The sequence below is a fragment of the Ahaetulla prasina genome, chromosome 2 (assembly GCF_028640845.1).
Source record: "Ahaetulla prasina isolate Xishuangbanna chromosome 2, ASM2864084v1, whole genome shotgun sequence".
NCBI lineage: Eukaryota > Metazoa > Chordata > Lepidosauria > Squamata > Colubridae > Ahaetulla > Ahaetulla prasina.
Window position 1 is genome coordinate 183,674,389 of NC_080540.1, and position 19,449 is coordinate 183,693,837.

Genomic DNA, 19,449 nt, shown 5'->3' on the forward strand with positions numbered 1-19,449 from the left:
CCATCTGTCAGAAATAGTGTAGGGTCTCCTGTTTGGGGGGGGTTGGACTAGATGAGTCGCTTCCAACTCTGTTATTCTGTTTCATATTTTAGCAACAAATTATACATTTCAGTTTCCGATTTTGTTTACAACATTAAGTATATTTATAAGTTTGCCTCTTGTTTCTATAACATATTCTGTCTAATCTTTAAAACTATAAACTGTTAAGTTCATTTTTTTTCTTTTTCATGAAAAATATCAGTAAAGGATTTTCAGTCAGGAATAAATGTAGATAGATGCTGTCTTTTCTCTGATCAGAGCAGTCAGTTTAGCCATTTCAGCAAGTTCCATCGTTTTCATTTCCACCAAGTATTCCTTCAGTGTGGGTACATAGAGTCCTCGACTTATGACCATTTGCTTTCAAATATACTGTCAGGGTTCCCCTCCCCCCCAAAATGTGTCATCAGCCACATTCCCCAGAGAAGCAATTTCGCGGGTTGTAGAAGTCACTCCCTCCGGCCACTGTGGATCTCCGTGGAGATGGCCTTGACATTTGCCGGCTAGAATATGTGTTCTGTTTCCCCCTCCCAATACTCCCAACAAAAAGTCAGTCAAAGGCCTTCTTTTCAACTTTATTTACATTTGGCTGGAATCCTGGCACAGAGATGTTCTGGCCACGTCTACCCACGTGCCTGCCAAGTCTCTGGAGATAACTAGGAAATTATAGATAAGGCAAGATTCACTCACTAACATATTCTTCCCTCCATTGAAATAGTTTGCCCGCGCAAATTCACTGCTTTGTCCAAGACTAAAAGCCAGGAAGCTCCGCCTCCTGCTTTATAGCCCCTGTGGGTGCCACTCCGTGACTCATCATTCTCTGACCTTGTCCCAACGCCTCCTCTGCTGCGCGCGCCGGTCACGTCTGCACAGTCTCGCATCAAGCCAAGATTGTTCTTGGGGCGTTGCCAAATCAGAAGAAGGCCCAGGGGAATCAGGCCTTACCAGCCCCTCCTCCTCCTCCTGGGTGGGTGCCAGAGAGGGAGAGGGCCCAGGGGAAGCAGGCCTTGCCAGTTCCTCCTCCTCACTCTCTGAATCATCCTCCTCCCGGAATCCGAGTCCGGGAACCTGGGTCACAACAATATGCTTTGTTTTGACTGAAGTGCAAACTCCTTGATACAGCTGCAAGGCTTGATTCCCCATCCCCCTGCCTATGGCAACTTGGGAGCAGGTTAGGGAAGCTCCGCAAATTGACAATTACAATGGTAGCGAACGAAGAGACTTACGACATGTATCTGAAGTTATGGGTACTGCAGCATTCACATGGTCAGAAGAACAAAATGTGAGTGCTTGAAAATCTACCCACCCTTAGACCAATTGCAAAGGCACTGCAGCCTATCTTATCACCACCACCTCCATCCCATCCTGCTGGGTCCCTTGGGCCTGTCACCCCACCTGTCTGGGTCCCACATCCTTGGACCTGCTGCCCTCCCTACTGGGTCCCATAACCTTTGGCCTTCTGTCACACCTCAGTTCAGTTACCTTTTCCGAGGATCGCTTTTCCCAAGGAGAACCATCTGATTCACTGTATGGCCTTCCTATACAGAGATTATGTGGTGTCATCCTGGAAGAGGGCACCATTTTGGAGGTAGATAAAATTCTTGAATTCTGAGAATTGTGGTCACTCCCAAAATGGCCCCCACTTCTGGCAAATACCATGAGGCTTCTATATAAGAAGGTCGGGTGGAAAATTTGCCAATTCTCCTTCCAAACGAAACAGCGGAATAAGCCATGAAGGAGGAGGCCAAGCATGTGGGACCCATTGTGGCAAAGGGTCCCACTGTGCGAGGAGTTCTTCGGGTTAGGGAAGTGTTTGGGAAAGACACATATGAGCTTGGGGAGTGCTATAATGTGGGCTTGTGCCAGGCCTCCCAGGGCGTCTCTCACCACTCTAAGGCACCCCATGCTCTACTCAACAATCACAGTGGGGAGAACAAGGATTGTGGTTGTAAAGCAAGATGATCACTTAATGACCATGACTTCCAAACATAATTCTGGGCTCAATTGTGTTGTGAGTCAAGGACTACTTATAATGCCAAATCTTTCCATCTTTGTTTATACAATAATCTCACTGCAGTTATCATGTAAAAAAACAAGTTCCATAACCTTTGCCCCCAGCTATTTGTCCATTAATCCCAAAAGGAAAGCCTCTGACATTTATTGTACATATATTAATCTTTAAAATCCTCTCAGCCAGTGTATTTGAATTATTTGAGTCCAGAATAGCATTTTTTACCAAACATAATAAAATCTCTCATTTGAACATCAATTTGAAGTGCTGTTATACTTTCTAAACAATTTATTTAGTTACATATACAAAAAGTACATCATTTTATAATTTTTTTCTTTAAGGTTATCACATAATGTAAATGTAAATCCTTTCAACCACATATTTTCCCATTGTTCCATTTGTATATTATAAACAAAAAAATTATACCACTTTATCTTCACTTGTTATTCTGTTTAAAATTCCAATAAGTTTATACATTTTAGTAATTGTATGTTATATCAAGCTTTTGCAAGGATTTCTACAAGCTCAGTTTTCACAGTTGAAGTACTAAGTTCACATATATTGCAATTTCTCCACATCTCCACATCCATATTCTTGCTCAGCTCGAATGTCTGGCACAATGTACCAAATATCTCACCAAATTAATATCTCTTTCTCTCCAGAGTCCCACTGGCAAAAATGTTTGGACACAGGAATTTTGCTCTATCCACCAGTTAGGAGAAATTGAAAGAATTCTTGCCAGGGTTGGAAAATTCTTGTCTTAGCTTTTTAGGGTGCTCAGGTAAGCAGTATGTTAATTCTGGTCAAGGAACCTGGAATTCTAATCTGAAGCATAACAAAGTCTTAGCAAATTAAAACAAGAAAAGAGTCCCTTCTGGTCCTGCTCCACAACATTCATGTAGGGATTTTTTTTCCCAATAATAGGAAAATATTGGTTTGACAATGTCTTCTTCCTGGATGCTTTTTCAATTTCCCGGTCTAATTTACAGAACTAGTATTTCTGTGGGGGCTGCTAACTAAGTACCAGCTCTGACTCTGCTTAAAGTAATTGGGGGAAGATTCAGCCAAGATCAGTTTAGCAAATTTGTTGCAGCCACAGCATATTCAGGGAATATTAAATACTTACGACACTCTTTAAGAGGTTCGTCTGACCAGTCCCTGCAGTCTTTCAATCCATTGCAGACCTTGTCCATGCTGATACATTCTCCAGAACTGCACTTAAATACATTTGATCCCTTGCAAGTTGTCACTGTTGCAAAAGTAAAAAGAAGTATTGTTTAATCTCACCTTGCAGTTTCCATTTGGCTTTTCTAGGAAAGCTATTCAGAAAATGAGGATAAGCAGAAGAGCATCAACAGAAGAGAGCACAGGCATTTAACATTTTAAGAAATACTATTCTTCATCTTTTTTAAAAAAACACTAAACTATATTTCATCCATAAGACATCTCAAGGCAATGTAAAACATTATCATGCTATAAACTCAGTTCCAGTTTCTTCAAATAACAAGCTAATCCAGGCAAACATTTAAAAATGAATAAACCAGTTAGCAGTCTTCTCCTCACTGTCCAAGCCATTGTATCCCCACAAGACCACCTCTTCTTTTGTTTGCAAATGCATTGCCTACTTTTCTAAATGACCTGCAGATGAGCTTTCTCTGAAGACTTCAAGACTGTAGACAGAGCATGGCATGGGCTCTTGCACCCTGAACAATTCTCTCCCCCATCCCCACTCCTAGCTCTCCAGACTCCTACATAAAACTACCAAAGCAGGGCTCACCATTGACACAGCCAACCTCATCACTCAGGTCTTTGCAGTCAGGCTCTTCGTTGCACTGCAAGCTCCCATGGATGCACATCCCATCATTGCACTGAAATTCATCAGGGCGGCAGGTTGCTTTAACTGGGAAAAAACAAGAAGATCTTTAAAGCCAGTAACACTATTATGCCAACCAGTGTTTAGCTCAGCATGACACATAGTACATCAGTACAGTTCATTTTACTTCATGGAACCAAGCTACTCAGAGTGTACACTTGCATCTCCAATTCTCCCACAGAATACCAGAACTGAGTAGCTTCTATATTTTTGGGCAATAAATGGAAAGCTGTCACTATGCAAGTTGAGCATCAAAAGCGAAGAAACGGACCTCCAGAACAATATGAGATTGGACAGATGGACAGCTAACATCAAAAACATCATCAAAAAAGAATGTTCTTTCTGCGCCAACTCAGTAAGCTCAAACTACCCAAGGAGCTGCTGATTCAGTTCTACAGAGGAATTATTGAGTCTGTCATTTGCACCTCTATAACTGTCTGGTTCGGTTCTGCAACCCAACAAGAAAGACACAGACTTCAGAGGATAATTAGAACTGCAGAAAAAATAATTGCTACCAACCTGCCTTCCATTGAGGACCTGTATACTGCACGAATCAAGAAGAGGGCCGTGAAAATATTTACAGATCCCTCACATCCAGGACATAAACTGTTTCAACTCCTACCTTCAAAACGACGCTATAGAGCACTGCACACCAGAACAACTAGACACAAGAACAGTTTTTCCCCGAAGGCCATCACTCTGCTAAACAAATAATTCCCTCGACACTGTCAAACTATTTACTAAATCTGCACTACCATTAATCTTCTCATCGTTCCCATCACCAATCTCTTTCCACTTATGACTGTATGACTGTAACTTTGTTCCTGCAATCCTTACGATTTATATTGATATATTGACCATCATTTGTGTTGTAAATGTTGTACCTTGATGAACGTATCTTTTCTTTTATGTACACTGAGAGCATATGCACCAAGACAAATTCCTTGTGTGTCCAATCACACTTGGCCAATAAAAATACTATTCTATTCTATTCTAGTTGTAGTTCTATCAGGAGCCAAAGAAACTACAAGTAGTCCTTGTTTAGCAACTGGCTCACTTAGTGACTGTTTACAGTTACATTGATGAATAACTTTGCAACCAATCTTCGCATTTTTGACCTTTGCAGATCTGTAAAGCAAAAGAAAGCTTTCACTTATCAATTGCTGCACTTAATGAGAGTTGCCGGTCCCAATTTTGGTCACTAATTGAGGACATCTAGTAGAGAAAAGCACTATGTCAAGCCTGAATTGTCAGCCAATACCTACCAGAAGCTATAGTAGGGCAATGTGTCATGAATGGGGGCAAATTTGAAGCTGTCCAGAATCTTGCTCAACTCTCACTTGGGTCTTGATTTGAGAATTACATGCAGCACCTGTTCTGCTCAGGGTATCTGGCAAGGTTTTTTTATTTAAAAAATAACCTCTAATTTCTAGTTCTTTTTTCTGAAGTATTTTTGAAGCCTCTCAAGGCAGTTTGTTCCAGCTCTCTTTCATATTATCTTGAAACATGCTACTTAAAATAATTCATATTTTGCCCTCTTATTTAGCCACAAAAGTTTCAAGTCAAACTTCTCTTTCTGTGAAGAATCTTGTACCACATGTATTGTAACCTCCCTTAGCTTTTGCAGAGCTCTGAGAAGTATTCAGTTTATGCTTACCACAGTTTGCCTCATCTGATCTGTCCTTACAATCAAAGCTTCCATCACACTGCCAGCGCTGGTGGATGCACTCGCCACTCCCACAATGGAACTCCAACGGAGAGCATGGATTGGTTTTCTTGGCTCCCTGCTGGATCCCACAGAACTCGGGTGATTCATCAGATCCATCTTTACAGTCTGCGTCATTGTCGCAGGCCCAGAGCTTGGGAATGCACTCTGAGCTGTTGCAATGAAACATTTCAGGATTGCAGGTTGGGGCACGACAGTCTAATTCATCACTGCTATCTCCACAGTCATCATCTTCATCACAGACAAAATCAAAAGCAATACAATTCCCATTTTGGCATTGGAATTGATTATCTGCACAACGTTTAGGAGCTAAAAAGGCAGAAGACAGGGTTATCAGTCACAACTTACATCTACAATGGGATACAAAGGTTACAAATGGGTGATTCATTTCTCTTTAACAGGACACCATCCATATATGTTTTATGCTAAACAACTGAGAGGCCTTTTTCTTGAAATACACACATTCTCACAGATTCAAAGGTGTCTTGCTGTTTTTCTTTTACCTATCCAAGATAGATTACAGTAGATGAATGCAAAAACCCTGACATCTCCACTAATAAATATGGCAGAGGGCAATAAGTAATCTTTTAGCTTCTATGCTCTAAAATGCAAGACTGATAGAATTTGAAAAGCAAAGTCTACAAGACACAATAGGATGCATTCTCTCTTATCTTTAAAAGTAATGGGATTCCAAATCTCAATTCCTGTTGGTTTTACTATAGTTAACATAGCATCCTGTATTTAATGTGACAGTATTATGGTACCATCTGTTTTTTATGATGCCATTATGACACAATCGCCTCCATCACTAAGCCATGCAGCCCTGACTTACGGCAGTTGTCTTCATCTGAGCCATTTTCACAATCCACTTCCAAGTCACACCGCCAGGACATATCAATACAACGATTGATGCGGCCACCACAGCTGAACTGGGTTGAACTGCAAGTCACAGATTCTGAAAAGATACATACAACCGTGACTGTATAACACTGTATCTCATAGCCTTAGCAAAGAGATCCCTTAGTCTTAGGGTTGTTGTTCACTGGCCAAAGAGCCTGGGGAGATAGCACAAGTTCTGGCATCATGAGAAAAAATATGGAAGTCACTCAGATGAGCAATGTGTCCCTGCACATGCTCTCAGTTAGCAAGTACAGCACTATAGGAATTATAGTGAGTAAGAAAGATGACCTTGATGTCATTCTGCCAATAGGCAGGGACTGTTATCTAGGCAAAAGAAGCATTTTTAAGCCACAAAACAATGAGATAACATTTGGAAGTGGCTCAGACACTTGCCTAATTCATTGAACTATAAGAAAATGGAGGTACTGCAGAATCATTTACAATATTGTTTTTATAGCCAATCTCAAAAGTAGTTTCACCCTTACTGTGAAGTTGATTTCCTGGTCTGGTCTACCTAATGAGTAGGCAGAGAAACTCACCTCTCCTGACATGAAACAGTGTGGCTGATCCTTAGAGGCAATAATGTTCCTTTCAATACCACTGCCACCATGCCTCCCTCCTATTTTTCTCTTCAGGAACTTTAAAGCACATTACAAGGTTCCAGATCCTTCCATCCTACCTTCTGAGAAGGGCGCTCTTGCACTTGGGAGAAGATGTCACTGTGCCACTCTATTATGCTTTGCTTAAATATATTCTCTACTAAGACTTAATCACCTTGGTTCTCTCCTCTGAATCTTAGAAGTTATCTATTCAATCAGGTGGCTAAGAAGCTACAGCTAAAAACTCTTGGCTGCAGCTTGGGGACTGGGAATGTCAATAAAATCTGAAATCCGTAGAATGAATAAATTTTTGATGTACCTGGATGTTTTAATCAAATTATGAATACAATAAAGGACTTGGAACTTCATCTGTTTCACTACAAAGATCACGATTAATGATGCAGGGAAATTTAGTCCAATATGTTGCTTACATTCAAGATCAGCTACAAATTTCAAGATGGCTCCATTTAAATGGTTCCATCTAAAGAGCACTGTTGAAGGAAGGCTAATAGCTTTAAATATTACGATCATTTATTTAAAACAAATTTTGCCATGTCATCATGAGCTGCTAGCATTCACAGAATTTTAAAAAATGACAAAGCTATTTCAATTCCGTCCTCGGCATACATAAAAAAAACCCATTATGGTTTCTTTTCTGTTTTACAAAAAGTCGCTCCTCTCAAAGTCTTTTTAAAGCAGTGAACTCCCATGCCATGAGACAAGATGACGCTAACAGAAGAAACCTCATCTTGTTAGTTGTTCCATTTCTCCTGGCAGTAAACTTCTATCTCTCCTTGAAACAAGCAGCTTCTCTGTGGGAAGAATGCATCCTCTACTTATGATCCATAGGAACTTGGACATTAGTAGGAGGGCAGATTATAATTGGTCAAATACTGGCTGAATGCACACATTACAATAAGCCAATATGTAACTTACCTATTTTTGATTTAGCATGTTATATGAATTCACTTTGATCACTCAATAGTTTACTGGTTAGTACAGGGGTGTCAAACTCAATTTCACTGAGGGCCACATCAGCATTACATTATGGTTGCTCTCAAAGGGCTAGGTGGGCATGGCCAGGTAGGTGTGGCCAGTTCGACATCACTTACATCAAGGCTGGGAAGGGGGATCCGGAGATGTCCAGCAGAGGAATACAAGACCAAGGCAAGTGCCAAAGCCTCGGCGTCCTCCTGATGCAAGGACAAAAGCCCTCCATCTCCCCCGGCAGCAGGCAGAACTTGGCTTGTGGGACAAAAGGCGGACAGACAGGAACACGGGGCGGCATGGGGTGAGCATCAGTGGAAGCCAGCTCCAGATCGCCATGTCCACCACATGGGCAGGGTCGGAGAGGGGAATGCGGCACTCACAGCAGACAGGGAGAGAGGAGTGCAGGGCAGCACAAGACAAGTCCTCTCCACTGTGGGGCAGAGCTGGAGATGGGAAGTGTTGTGTCTTGCCCGCTCTCACAGCAGCCGGGGCCTTCTTATCTGCTCCCGAACACGGAGGAATGTATGCCTCCTGGCCCCAGTCCTGGCTCCATGCCCAAGCAGGCTGCAGAGGAGGGAGCACCCCCCGGCCCCAGCCCTGGCTCCATGCCCAGGCAAACGGAGCAGCTAGACCCCTCCCCGTCCTCCACAGCATGTGAGCCTGAGGAAAGTTTATTTCCAACAACTGCTGATTGGAGTGACCCTCGCATCAGAAGACTGGATAGGCGGAGGCAACAGAAGGAAGGGAGGGGCAGGCCTTAATGAGTGCTGAGTCATGGTGGCCTATATAAAGGATCTGCTTTCTGGCAGTCTCTGAGTCAGGCAAAGTCGAACTTATCTTGCTGAAGTCACTTTCTGGTCTCCTGCCTGCTCTGAGGACTTTGCTAGGACTTTGGGCAGAGCTGCAGAGGCAAGCCTGATTCGGATTTCCCTGACCCGGCCGTCAGCGGAGGAGTGGGACACGACAGGAACGCAGCAGTCACAGCAGACATGGGGACAGGAGCAAAGAGTGGCAAGCAAAGTCTACTTGCATGCTGCTGTTTCTGATGCATCGGTGCTTGCGTGTGGCTGGAGAGGGTGCCGGGTGGTGGTGGTGTTGAACAGTGCTGGGGCGTGGGGGGGGGCAGCCAAACTGCCCATTCGGTTTTAGCCCAGATTCCAGGCGCAGAGGGCAAAGGCAGTGGGGAAGTCAAAATGGGAATCCTTTGCCCACTGCTGCCTGCCCACTGCCTCTGGCAGTTTCCCATTTTCATCCACCTCCCCATTGCTATTCATGCAGTTGGGCTGCCCCTGCACTGCACCCAGCACCATTTGACCTCCCAGGCACCCTCCCCAGCCATGGACAAGCACTGATGCCCTGACGTCAGGCATCAGAAACAGTGCAGGAACGCGGGGTGGCACCAGATACCCGTGGACAAGGATGACTGTGCCCTGCAGAATACCATGGCTCAAGCAGAGGAGGCTGGACACATACCTACCTGGTGGAAGATCCAGGGGCCCAGTTAGTGATGACAGTTCCCTGGCTGCCTGGAGCCCTGGGCAGTGGAGGGCAAGCTCCCAGCCCTCAAGCTCCTGGGCCCCTGCAGCCCAACCCAGCCCCGCTTCCCTGAAGAGGCGCCCAGCCATGCTTACCTCCTCCTCAAGGCTTTTGCTGCTTCCGCCACAGGAAGAAGTGAGGTGAGGCTGGGGATAGCAAGGGAAGGCTGGGCAAGGAGAGGAGAGGCCGGGCATGACAAGGCGAGGGTGGGAGGGGCGGAGTAAGGCTGGGTGTTGTGGTCCGTCAGTAACCTATGGAGCTGGCAATGGAGTCGGACAGCGATGGGGCTGAGGTGAGGCCAGGGCCATTGGCAAGTGAGGTGCGGACTCCAGAGCCTCCAGTGACTGATAGTAGTGAGGCAGAGGAACAGGAGGAGCCTGTTCCTAATGCATGCATGAGAAGAGCTGTCAGAAGGCAAGAGCAGCTCAAGCAGAGAGGACAACTTGGGAGTAGAGCCAAGAGATGATTGGCCACTCCCATAAGGCTTAAAGCAGACCAGTTTGGCCTTTGCCAGAAAACAACGTTGTAGCTGCATCTTCTGCTTCGTCTATGTCTTTGTTTTTGTGGCTTCTGGACGTTTGCCAGAAAGGGCCTTTGGCAGTTTGCCTAATTGAACCAAGATTTGCGAGATAACTGAGGAATTTGTTTGGGGAGGCATTTGTTTTACTTTGAGTTGAACGATGCAGGGAATGAGGTAATTCCCAGCTGTTCGAATATAGTTTGTTTTTTCACAGACTGAATTTATTACTACCTACTTGGGCCTGGATCACAACACTGGGCAAGGCGAGATGAGGCAGGACAAGCTGAATGAGCTGCAGTTTCTACTAGGCACCACCAGCCCCGTGTGCTCGCCACCTGTGTATGTGTCCAGGGAGAACGCCTGGTCAGGCTGAGGCAGCAGGGGCTTGTCGCTTGCTGTTTCCAGGGTGGCCCCACAGGCTAGATCTAACCACTTCATGGAGCCAATTTGGTCCGCGGGCCTTGTGTTTGACATGTCTGGCTTGCTATACTGAGCAAGCTATATATGGTTTATTCTGAACAGCTTAGTTAGGAAAACCATGGCTTAGTATGTACAAATCCAGCCTCTACAAAAGAGATAGTAGAGATCCAGAGCATATTCTTGAAGGCAGAGGCACTTGAAGACTGTCCCTTCATGTGTGGCTTTTGTGAAGATTGGAAGAGGAAACTTTGCTCAAAATTAGCATTAGCCAACTTACTGCATGCATCCAGGGATTCATCAGAACCATCCTTGCATTCAGCGTTGCCATCGCAGATCCATTTGTAAGGGATGCAATCTCCATTTCTGCACTGAAATTCATTTCTTCCACACTTACCCCGCTCTGCAAAAGTTTCATTAACCATTAGAAAGAGAAAGCACAACATTCTGACTTCAGTCCTCATTTCTTAACTATAAATTAAACAAATTTATTCATAGGATATTTATCAATACCTTCACCAGAAGAAATGAATCCAAATTTTATTTTATACATAACTATGCACACCACAACTTTAAAATTAATTCTAAGTGCACGTGTGTCTATTTCAAACTCCACGAAGGTAAAAGAGACGTGCAGACAGGAGATTTGACAAGATCTTACCAGAGATTTATCTAGAGTTAGATATTTCTAATTGTACCCAGAAGCAAACCGATAGAGAGCAAGGTGAGTTGAGATAATAACAGTGGGGAGATCTATCTGATACAACTGGAGGACGAACTGCAGTCCACTAGTACAGTCAATTCTTTACATATGGAAATTGAATCTCCTGAATGTCGGCCTGGAAAAGCTACATCTGAAACTCTGGGCAATAGGTACCCATAAGGATTGCCAATATGGCCCAGTAACCCAATTTAAAGTTGCAGCTTGTACTGTAGTTTGTGAGGAGGCTGCCATTTGGGCTTCTACATGAAGCCATGAAGCATTAAGAGCAGCTTTCATTTCAATGAAGTTACACCCTTCTTTCTCTGGCAGCTATGTCACTCAGCAGTTCCATCCCAACTATATTTTGTAGATAGTTTTGAAGTTTTCACACTGGAGAGCTGCTTTCTTAGTTGCTGAAGTATGCCTGTTTCTAGTCTGAGTTTGGACTAGCAGTATCTTCAGCAGGGTCAAAAGCTTCAGTCTTCTTTAATGTCAGGGTTGATCCCTTGAATGTGCCAAGAGCTCTGTTTGCCTCACTGCTTACAAAAGATTGTACATACAATCTCTCCCCTGCTCATTAATCTGTAGATTTTAGCGAAGGGAAAGTTTTCTCAGGGAAAGAAACCCTAAGCTCCAAACTGATATGTTTGGTTACACTATTGCTAAACTTTTTGCCATCCTCTCAACAGAAGCCCTCTTATCATTCCCATAGATGATGTCATGTGGGCCTTATTAGAAATTTAACAGCTTAACATTTCCATATAAAAGAACAGGATAGATCTTCTTTAATTAAAAGCAATTAAGTAATACCTTAATCAGAGTATTAATTTCAGATCCAAACATTAGCAACATCAGAAGTAATCTGCTTTGGACACTAACTTACTCCTCCTGATATAGAATAGACAATCATGACAAATGCTTCTAGCTTGGAGAAGCTCCCTGAAGTTGACTTCAAGGCATGAGGAAAGGACTCTTCAGTTGCACGATTGCTGCAGTAGGTAAGTCCTCCTTTATATCAGCTCTATAACATTTAATTTGATCCCAAGATATGGAGGTACCCTGTTCAGATTCTCAGGTACTCTTCAGATTCTTCAGATACTCCTGAGTATCTGACATGTCCAAGCTCATGGATTTAGTATGGTGGGTAGTTTTAAAAAGAGGGTTTTCTGCCCCATTTGTGCAGGTCTTAAATTTCAGGAGGCTTTACAGTTCAAAACTACAAGCATGGGGCATATCTGATTAAAATCTTGATGGCATCTTAAATAATTATAATTGGATCTTGCAAGGGTCTGCTCTAGCTGGGCCTGCAAGTGCCTGAAATTAACATTTAAACATTAACACAGTTAATTGTGGAAACGGTACAAGCCTGAATTTTGCCCTGAACTGTGATTTATAGCTGAAAAACTGCAAATATAGTAAAAGGAGTATAACTCTTATCTTCTGATTATACAAATGGGTAAGATAGAGCTTCAGTTGAGTCACAAAGCTATTCCCCACTGCTCCCACAATTGATTAGAGACAGAAGGCTTGGGTGTCAATGCCAACTGTATACATTCTGAGGCGGAGTTTCAGTCATGCCACCAATTCCTCTTACTTTCAAGACTTCTCATAGAAAACAAATTAACAGAAGGAGGGGCAGTCCAGACAATCACAATATTTGCAGAACAAACAGCAAACAACAGTCTGTTGGTCATTTTGCCATGGTGATACTGTTTGAAATGGACTATCAAAAAGTAGAAACTCCTCTCTATAAGGAATTTGCTACACAGTTTTCTGGAGAACCAGGAGCCTGAAATTAAGTAATACTTCTCATATCTGCATTTTGTTTTATTCCAAATGTGCAAACAATTTAATATTATTCCTAACAGCTTGTAATCATTAAAGATTTATTACAGTAAAAGTCCACAATATTTATTTTTTACAAATTTGCATCTTTAAAAAAATAGGTTTGTAACCCAGTCATAACCCTCTTCACCTGTATCTCCAAGTTTTCTTACCTTTTATTAACTACAGACTAGTGTTTCTTGAGTCAGACTCAAATGTTAGTTACCAAGTTAAAGACAGATTAAATGAGAAAATGATATAAAATAGAGAGGGATGATACTGAATGCCATGTGTCTTCCATTAATGAAATTATAATTACATTATTAAAATGATTTCTGGGGGATTCTGGGAGCTGAAGTCCACACTTCTTAAAGTCGCTGAGGATAAGTAATTAATCCATAGAGTTAATAACTTTGATTTTATTGAAGTTGAAAACTGTTTCCTGTACTTGCTTTAAGATGCTTTGTTAGCTTATATAACTGACATCACATAGGGACTGTCAGAAGTGGAAACAAGCAGATGTTTATCTAACCTCAAGGAGTTTTTTTAATACAAAATTCAAATAAGACCGCCTTATACAAAAGGCCCTTATATAGGCTATAAAAGCCTATATATCATTGATGGCTAACCTTTTTGCCATTGCGTGCCACGATGGGGAAGGGGAGAAAGTTGGTGCGCATGCCCACACCGAAAATTCTATGTGCCCCGCCCTGCGAATGCAACCCCCCTCTCCCCCCACTCCTGGCACATGATGGCCTGGTAGGCCCGTTTTTCTTTCTCACCTGGCTCCAGATCCTCTCTATGCATTTGGGGAGGGCGAAAACAGCTTTCCCCATCCCCTCGGAGCCCCTTCGGAAGCCCAAAATGGCCCGTTTCCCAACTTCTGGTTGGACAGGAAGTGACGTTTTTTGCTGTCCCCAGCCTCCAGAGTATTTATTTATTCATTCATTCATTCATTCATTCATTCGATTTCTATACGGACTCAGGGCAGTTTAGGAGTCTCTAGACCAGGGGTAGTCAATCTTTTTATACCTACCGCCCATTTTTGTATCTCTGTTAGTAGTAAAATTTTCTAACTGCCCACCAGTTCCACAGTAATGCGCCGTGTATTGTCGTCTGCACATGTCTCTCACGCATCGTGGATTGGGTTTGGGGGGTGGGGGCGCCGGCTACCAGCTCTGCTTGTCTATTACAGCTGGGTGGTGTGGGGGGAGATGCGCAAGCTATTTTGGGATGAGGCTCTTTTGTTTGCGGTCGCACTATAGCGCCATTTAGTTTCACCTACATAACGTGAACTAAACTTATACGCGGGCGATACAAATAGTATATTTTCAGAAATTTAAATTGTCACGGGAAATTTTATGAAAACCTAATGAAAATGTTTTTAAATAATGCTATGAATTTTTTTCAAAAAGTCAATTAAATTAAAAAAAAAGTGCTTCAGTATCGGACAAAACCCCTACTGCCCACCATGAAAGCTGGAACGCCCACTAGTGGGCGGTAGGGACCAGGTTGACTACCACTGCTCTAGACTATGTGTGTCAAAGGTTCGCCATCACGGCTATATATAATACTATATATGCCATATCTATATCTATATCTATATCTATTTGTTTTCTGAGGTTTTCGTGGGTGTAGGTCTTTGGTTATTCGGGTTTTCTCCCGTGTAAAATTGGAAGTGTCTTGGCGACGTTTCAACGAAGTCTCATTCGTCATCTTCAGGCTGGTGTTATCAGCTTATATAATAGATATATATAAAAAATATAATGCTATATATAATACCCTAGCCTCCTATGTATATTTATTTTATAAAGGGCATTCTGGAATGATGAGTTTGCAGTTGCTCATTACCAAAGGATGCATTAACCAAGAACCTATTTCTACTGAAAGACACACACCCAAGTCTTGTTTTCCTGGCCAGACTAAATGATTAATCCAATAGGAGTTTAGACTAATTCAGTTCAGTAGTGAAGTGAACATTGGAGTTGGCAATTTACACTCCTATCTATTCTGGCTTCAGAGCTGTCAACAGGACAAACAAATCACATAGACAGCACATTCAATTGCAGCTTACTGGGGAGCACTTGCCTTCAATTCAGTATGTTTGGGAGGCTAACAAGCTTAGCAGCAATGTATTTTAACTCAGTCAAGCATATGGTAGAAATGTAAAGCAATTCCCACAAAAGAAATTGGGGCATCATCACATCCCAACCTCCTGGCAATGCATTGTGCACAAGTCAAGAGTTACACTTCTTAAGGAAGACTTTTGTCAGGAGGCAGAACTTCACCTGCACACACATTTCATATTTCCTTCATATATTCCAACATGCTTGTCATTCCTTACACATGATTATTTTTTCCTTTCCTCTCTTGAATAGAATTGCGCTTATTCTACTAGTAGAAATATTCCTTGGGGAATGAAAAATATCACAATCCTTTTCTAGACCCTGTCAAGCTCTTTTGCCTAAATACAACACTGCTTCAATCTTGAGTTCTAATTTTACTCTAGCACACCTTTCTAACCCATGGGTGTCAAACTCAATCATGTCATGTGACGTATCACAATAGTTTTTGCCTTTGCGGAGCTGGGGTGGGTGTGGCCTGCGTGTGATGCATCCAGCCCACAGTTTGACACTCCTGCTTTAACCTAATGTTTCCACATGGGCTGGGAATTCTAGAGGTTGCAACCCCAACACATAAAGACTATTATTGAATGCCAAATTTTGCCAACAGTTTCATGATATTACAGCTTGCCAAAGCAAGATTCATGCTAGTTTGTTGTAGTAAAATCACTACCACCTACAGGATCATCCTATTTTACAGTAATTTTGAGAAAGTTATTATCAAACGACAACCAAGTAATGGCCAAGAGCCTCCTTTTGTAAACATGACTGAAGTTCATGTCAGATTATGGCATCAAAGATTTTTTAATGCAAATATATCAGTTACATTCAAAGTGGAGGCAAATTGTTCTCTGGAACTTTGCTATCCAAAAACAGATATATTAGGCAAGAACACATTTCCTTCAATTATTAACAGATATGTGGCAGAAAGTACAGTAGGTCTTTCTTATCTTTAAATATAGCAAACTTGGAGAGTGTACCTATTTGCAAATAAGCACAGACACAAAGTGAAATCTTTTGTCAATTTATTAATCCATTTTGGAAAGATTTGTGATAAAAATTGGGAGCGACTTTAAATGAGACGACATTTGGGAAAAGATCCTATTCCTTATTTTTAAATCCTCCCCATCAAAACATTTTGTCATACCTAGCATACATACATACATACCCTGTTTGTATGCAGAGAAGTCTAAACTGCACCAATGCAGGCAAGGAGTCTTGAAGAGGGGGAGGTAGTCATCTAACCAGGCATTTGCAATGGGATGACAGAAACCAGTGAAAAATGGATGCCTAACACCAAAGCAGTTCAGCTAGGGAATCTTCCTTCTTCGGCCTGAAATTGCCCTAAGAGAACTATGTGATGCCCCATTTTCTTCACAAGCCAATAGGTAAGAGGAGCTTATGAAAATGGCAACCTCAGAGTGAGATGAAGTCAATGATTGCCTCCAAAGGGAAAAGTTACGGACTACACAGCCCATTCTTATTTCCCACCAACCTTCCATTGGTTCCTAATGGAGCCTGCCTAATAAGCATGCTCATCTCTACAGGGCTCTTCCCTTACACTCCCTTAAATAGCTGCAATTTCAAAGCAGTAATATTTAGTAAATGTGCAGGGATTCTCATAGATTAAAACACTAATGACCTGCAGTTCCAAAAGTTGTATTTCGGGCATATACACAGAAGGTACCGTCTAAGGAAGTAAACCGCCAGAAATTATACCTTTATTCTTCCCTACTGGATCTGCCAGTTTTTTGCAACTCAGGGATGGAAACTGACAGCCTGTCCTGCCACTAGTTCTTTTGAAAAGGATCTCCACTTAGCAGCTTCCGGTTTCCAGTCATCTCCTGAGAAAGAAGTCCTCTCTGCCACACCTCAAGTTAAGAACTCCACCCAAATACCTAAATCTTGAGTGCTATTCTGAAAATCCTTTTAGGCTTGAAGGCTCAAAGTGCCAATGATTCTAAGAGGATTTGTATGGTAACAAACATGCGCTTGTTGTTGAGTAAGTTAAAATGCCCTATCACTATTTGACTTTTTAAGGAAAAGCTAAACAATCCACTGTGGATCTTTACCTGATCCTTCAAGGTTACTCAAGAGAAGGTTTATCGTTTAACTGAAGAGCAAAGGGAAGCAACTTACTAATTACAATCTGCCCGTAAAGTAAGCGCCCCGCTGCGCCTCTCCGATGAAAGTTGAATCCTAATGCCTCGAAGCCTCTGGGACCAAGCAGGGCTGCCACTTAATTAATGACACGAAAGAAACTCGCGGTGGGAGGGCCTGGCCCTTGAGCTCATCTCTCCCGTTCAAGTTGAAGGGCGGAGTAACTAGCACTGAGAGGAGAGTTCTGCAGCCTTGAATGAGATACCAAAGGACATCGGCAGCTAGTTGGGAATGGGGTGGGCCAAAAAAGAGGCCAAAATCCAAAGGGCAACAGGTTTTTGGCCATTTTCTTTAAAAAGTGAAATATACTGAAAAAAAAAGCACTGAAAAGAGAACGGCGGAGTACCCTCCAAATTGGGAATCCAGTTATTTCATTTTATACCAGGTGTCTAGGAACGAATTCGAACCAAGTTATTAATGAACCCCGGAAGGGAGTTGTAGAGTGACGCGCGTTCTAACTCACCCAAGCCACGCGGAGAGAGGTAGGGGGATAATTTCCAAAACTTTCTTAATGAAAGGAAGACTTTTAAGTCCCCTTCGGCCCGAGACTCGGGTACCAGGTTGTAATGGGGAGAAGAGCGAGAAAGAACTCGCCGGTTTCCCGGTGGGCGTTGAAGGATTTGGATTTTCCGAGCCCACTCCCCAATTCTCCTCTACTCCCTACGCTTTGACTTCTTAACTGCCAACAAAACGTCCACTGGCTCCTCGTGTCTTGCTCCTTTGCTTCTTCACTCGACATTTGAAAAGCCAGTTAAATTTCAACTCCTTGCCCGCTCCCTCTTACCATTTGTGGAGACTCGGCTGAGGATACCCAACAGCATCAAGGCAAACAATGAAATTTCCAATCCACCTGGGCTCATGGTTCGCTCCTGGCGCCCTCCTTTCTCTCTCTGACTTCGGCTGCGCCTGGGTGGCCCAAAGGAGTAGTTCACAAAAACGCAAAATCAGGGCAGGTGCCAGGCACTCACAATTCACCAGCGCACGCGGTTCATTTGCCCGATTTCTTCGCGCTCCTCCTCAAGACAAGCGGGAGGCGGGGCTTCCAATGGGGTGATTTTCAAACCTCCCCACATTATTGCGAGGAGGCGGAGTTCCAAACGCACGATGTGACGTCTTCGTGTTTAACCCCGTCGGGCCCGGGTTAGGATGCTCTTGGCTTGACATCATAAAAATCTGTGAAGTTCGTGGAAGAGCGTGCGTATTGTAGGAGCAAGTTGTCCGTTGACTTAAAAAGCAAAACAAAACAGCAAAAAAGCATTCCAGATGTTCGTTTCCACTTTTCTTCAAGAAGTTCTAGTTGGCTCTTCCTGCAAAAAGGACTTGCTCCTGCGTCCTGTCGTCAAAAGGGAATGGCAAAGCGATGCACAGCCTAATCGCGGGCCCTTCGTCCAATGCTGAGCTGCTTGCGCCAGACAGCCCTTTGCAATCAATTTTGCAGGCTCGCTCGCTGCAGACCCTTGCCGCTACCTGGATATTTTTTCCCCGGTGAAAACGGCTTGACTGAAACCCAATTACCGTACTATTTTACTCCCTTTTACCCAGAATAGTACCCATTCCACCTGTCTGTGTGTACAGTTACAGTGATTATTCTCCTCTCTCTTGAAAAAATGTATCATACTATATTGATACACAGCCAGGTACTGCCAGAGATTTTAATTTCAAAATGTTAGCCCAGGCAGTGTATAATATTACAAAACTTAAGAACTGCAATTTTTAATAAGAGTTACATGTAACTAAAAAGGTAACGGTTCCCCTCTCACATATCTGCTAGTGATTCCCAACTCTAGGGGCGGTGCTCATTTCCGTTTCAAAGCTGAAGAGCCAGCACTGTCCATGATCACTCTCTGTGATCATGTGGCCGGCATGACTAAACACCAAAGGCGCAAGGAACGCAGTTACCTTCCCACCAAAGGTGGTCCCTATTTTTCTAGGTGCTTTCGAACTGCTAGGTTGGCAGAAGCTGGGACAAATAACAGGAGCTCACCCCGTTATGTGGCACTAGGGATTCGAACTGCTGAACTGCCGACCTTT

The 19,449-nt window shown here is 43.0% G+C and overlaps 1 protein-coding gene across 1 annotated transcript in view; it reads right to left on the bottom strand.

Annotated features, from left to right (window-relative positions):
* LDLR (low density lipoprotein receptor) overlaps positions 1–18,426 on the bottom strand; it is a 31,874-nt gene extending 13,448 nt beyond the window's left edge. Inside the window, exons 1-6 of the mRNA XM_058168251.1 lie at positions 18,203–18,426; positions 10,889–11,011; positions 6,479–6,601; positions 5,578–5,955; positions 3,825–3,947; positions 3,174–3,296 (exon numbers count right to left, since the gene is read on the bottom strand). Coding sequence (XP_058024234.1) covers positions 3,174–3,296; positions 3,825–3,947; positions 5,578–5,955; positions 6,479–6,601; positions 10,889–11,011; positions 18,203–18,278 — 946 coding nt within the window. The 5' untranslated portion in view covers positions 18,279–18,426. The remainder of the gene's footprint in view (positions 1–3,173; positions 3,297–3,824; positions 3,948–5,577; positions 5,956–6,478; positions 6,602–10,888; positions 11,012–18,202) is intronic.
* Between the last annotated feature and the right edge of the window lie 1,023 nt (positions 18,427–19,449).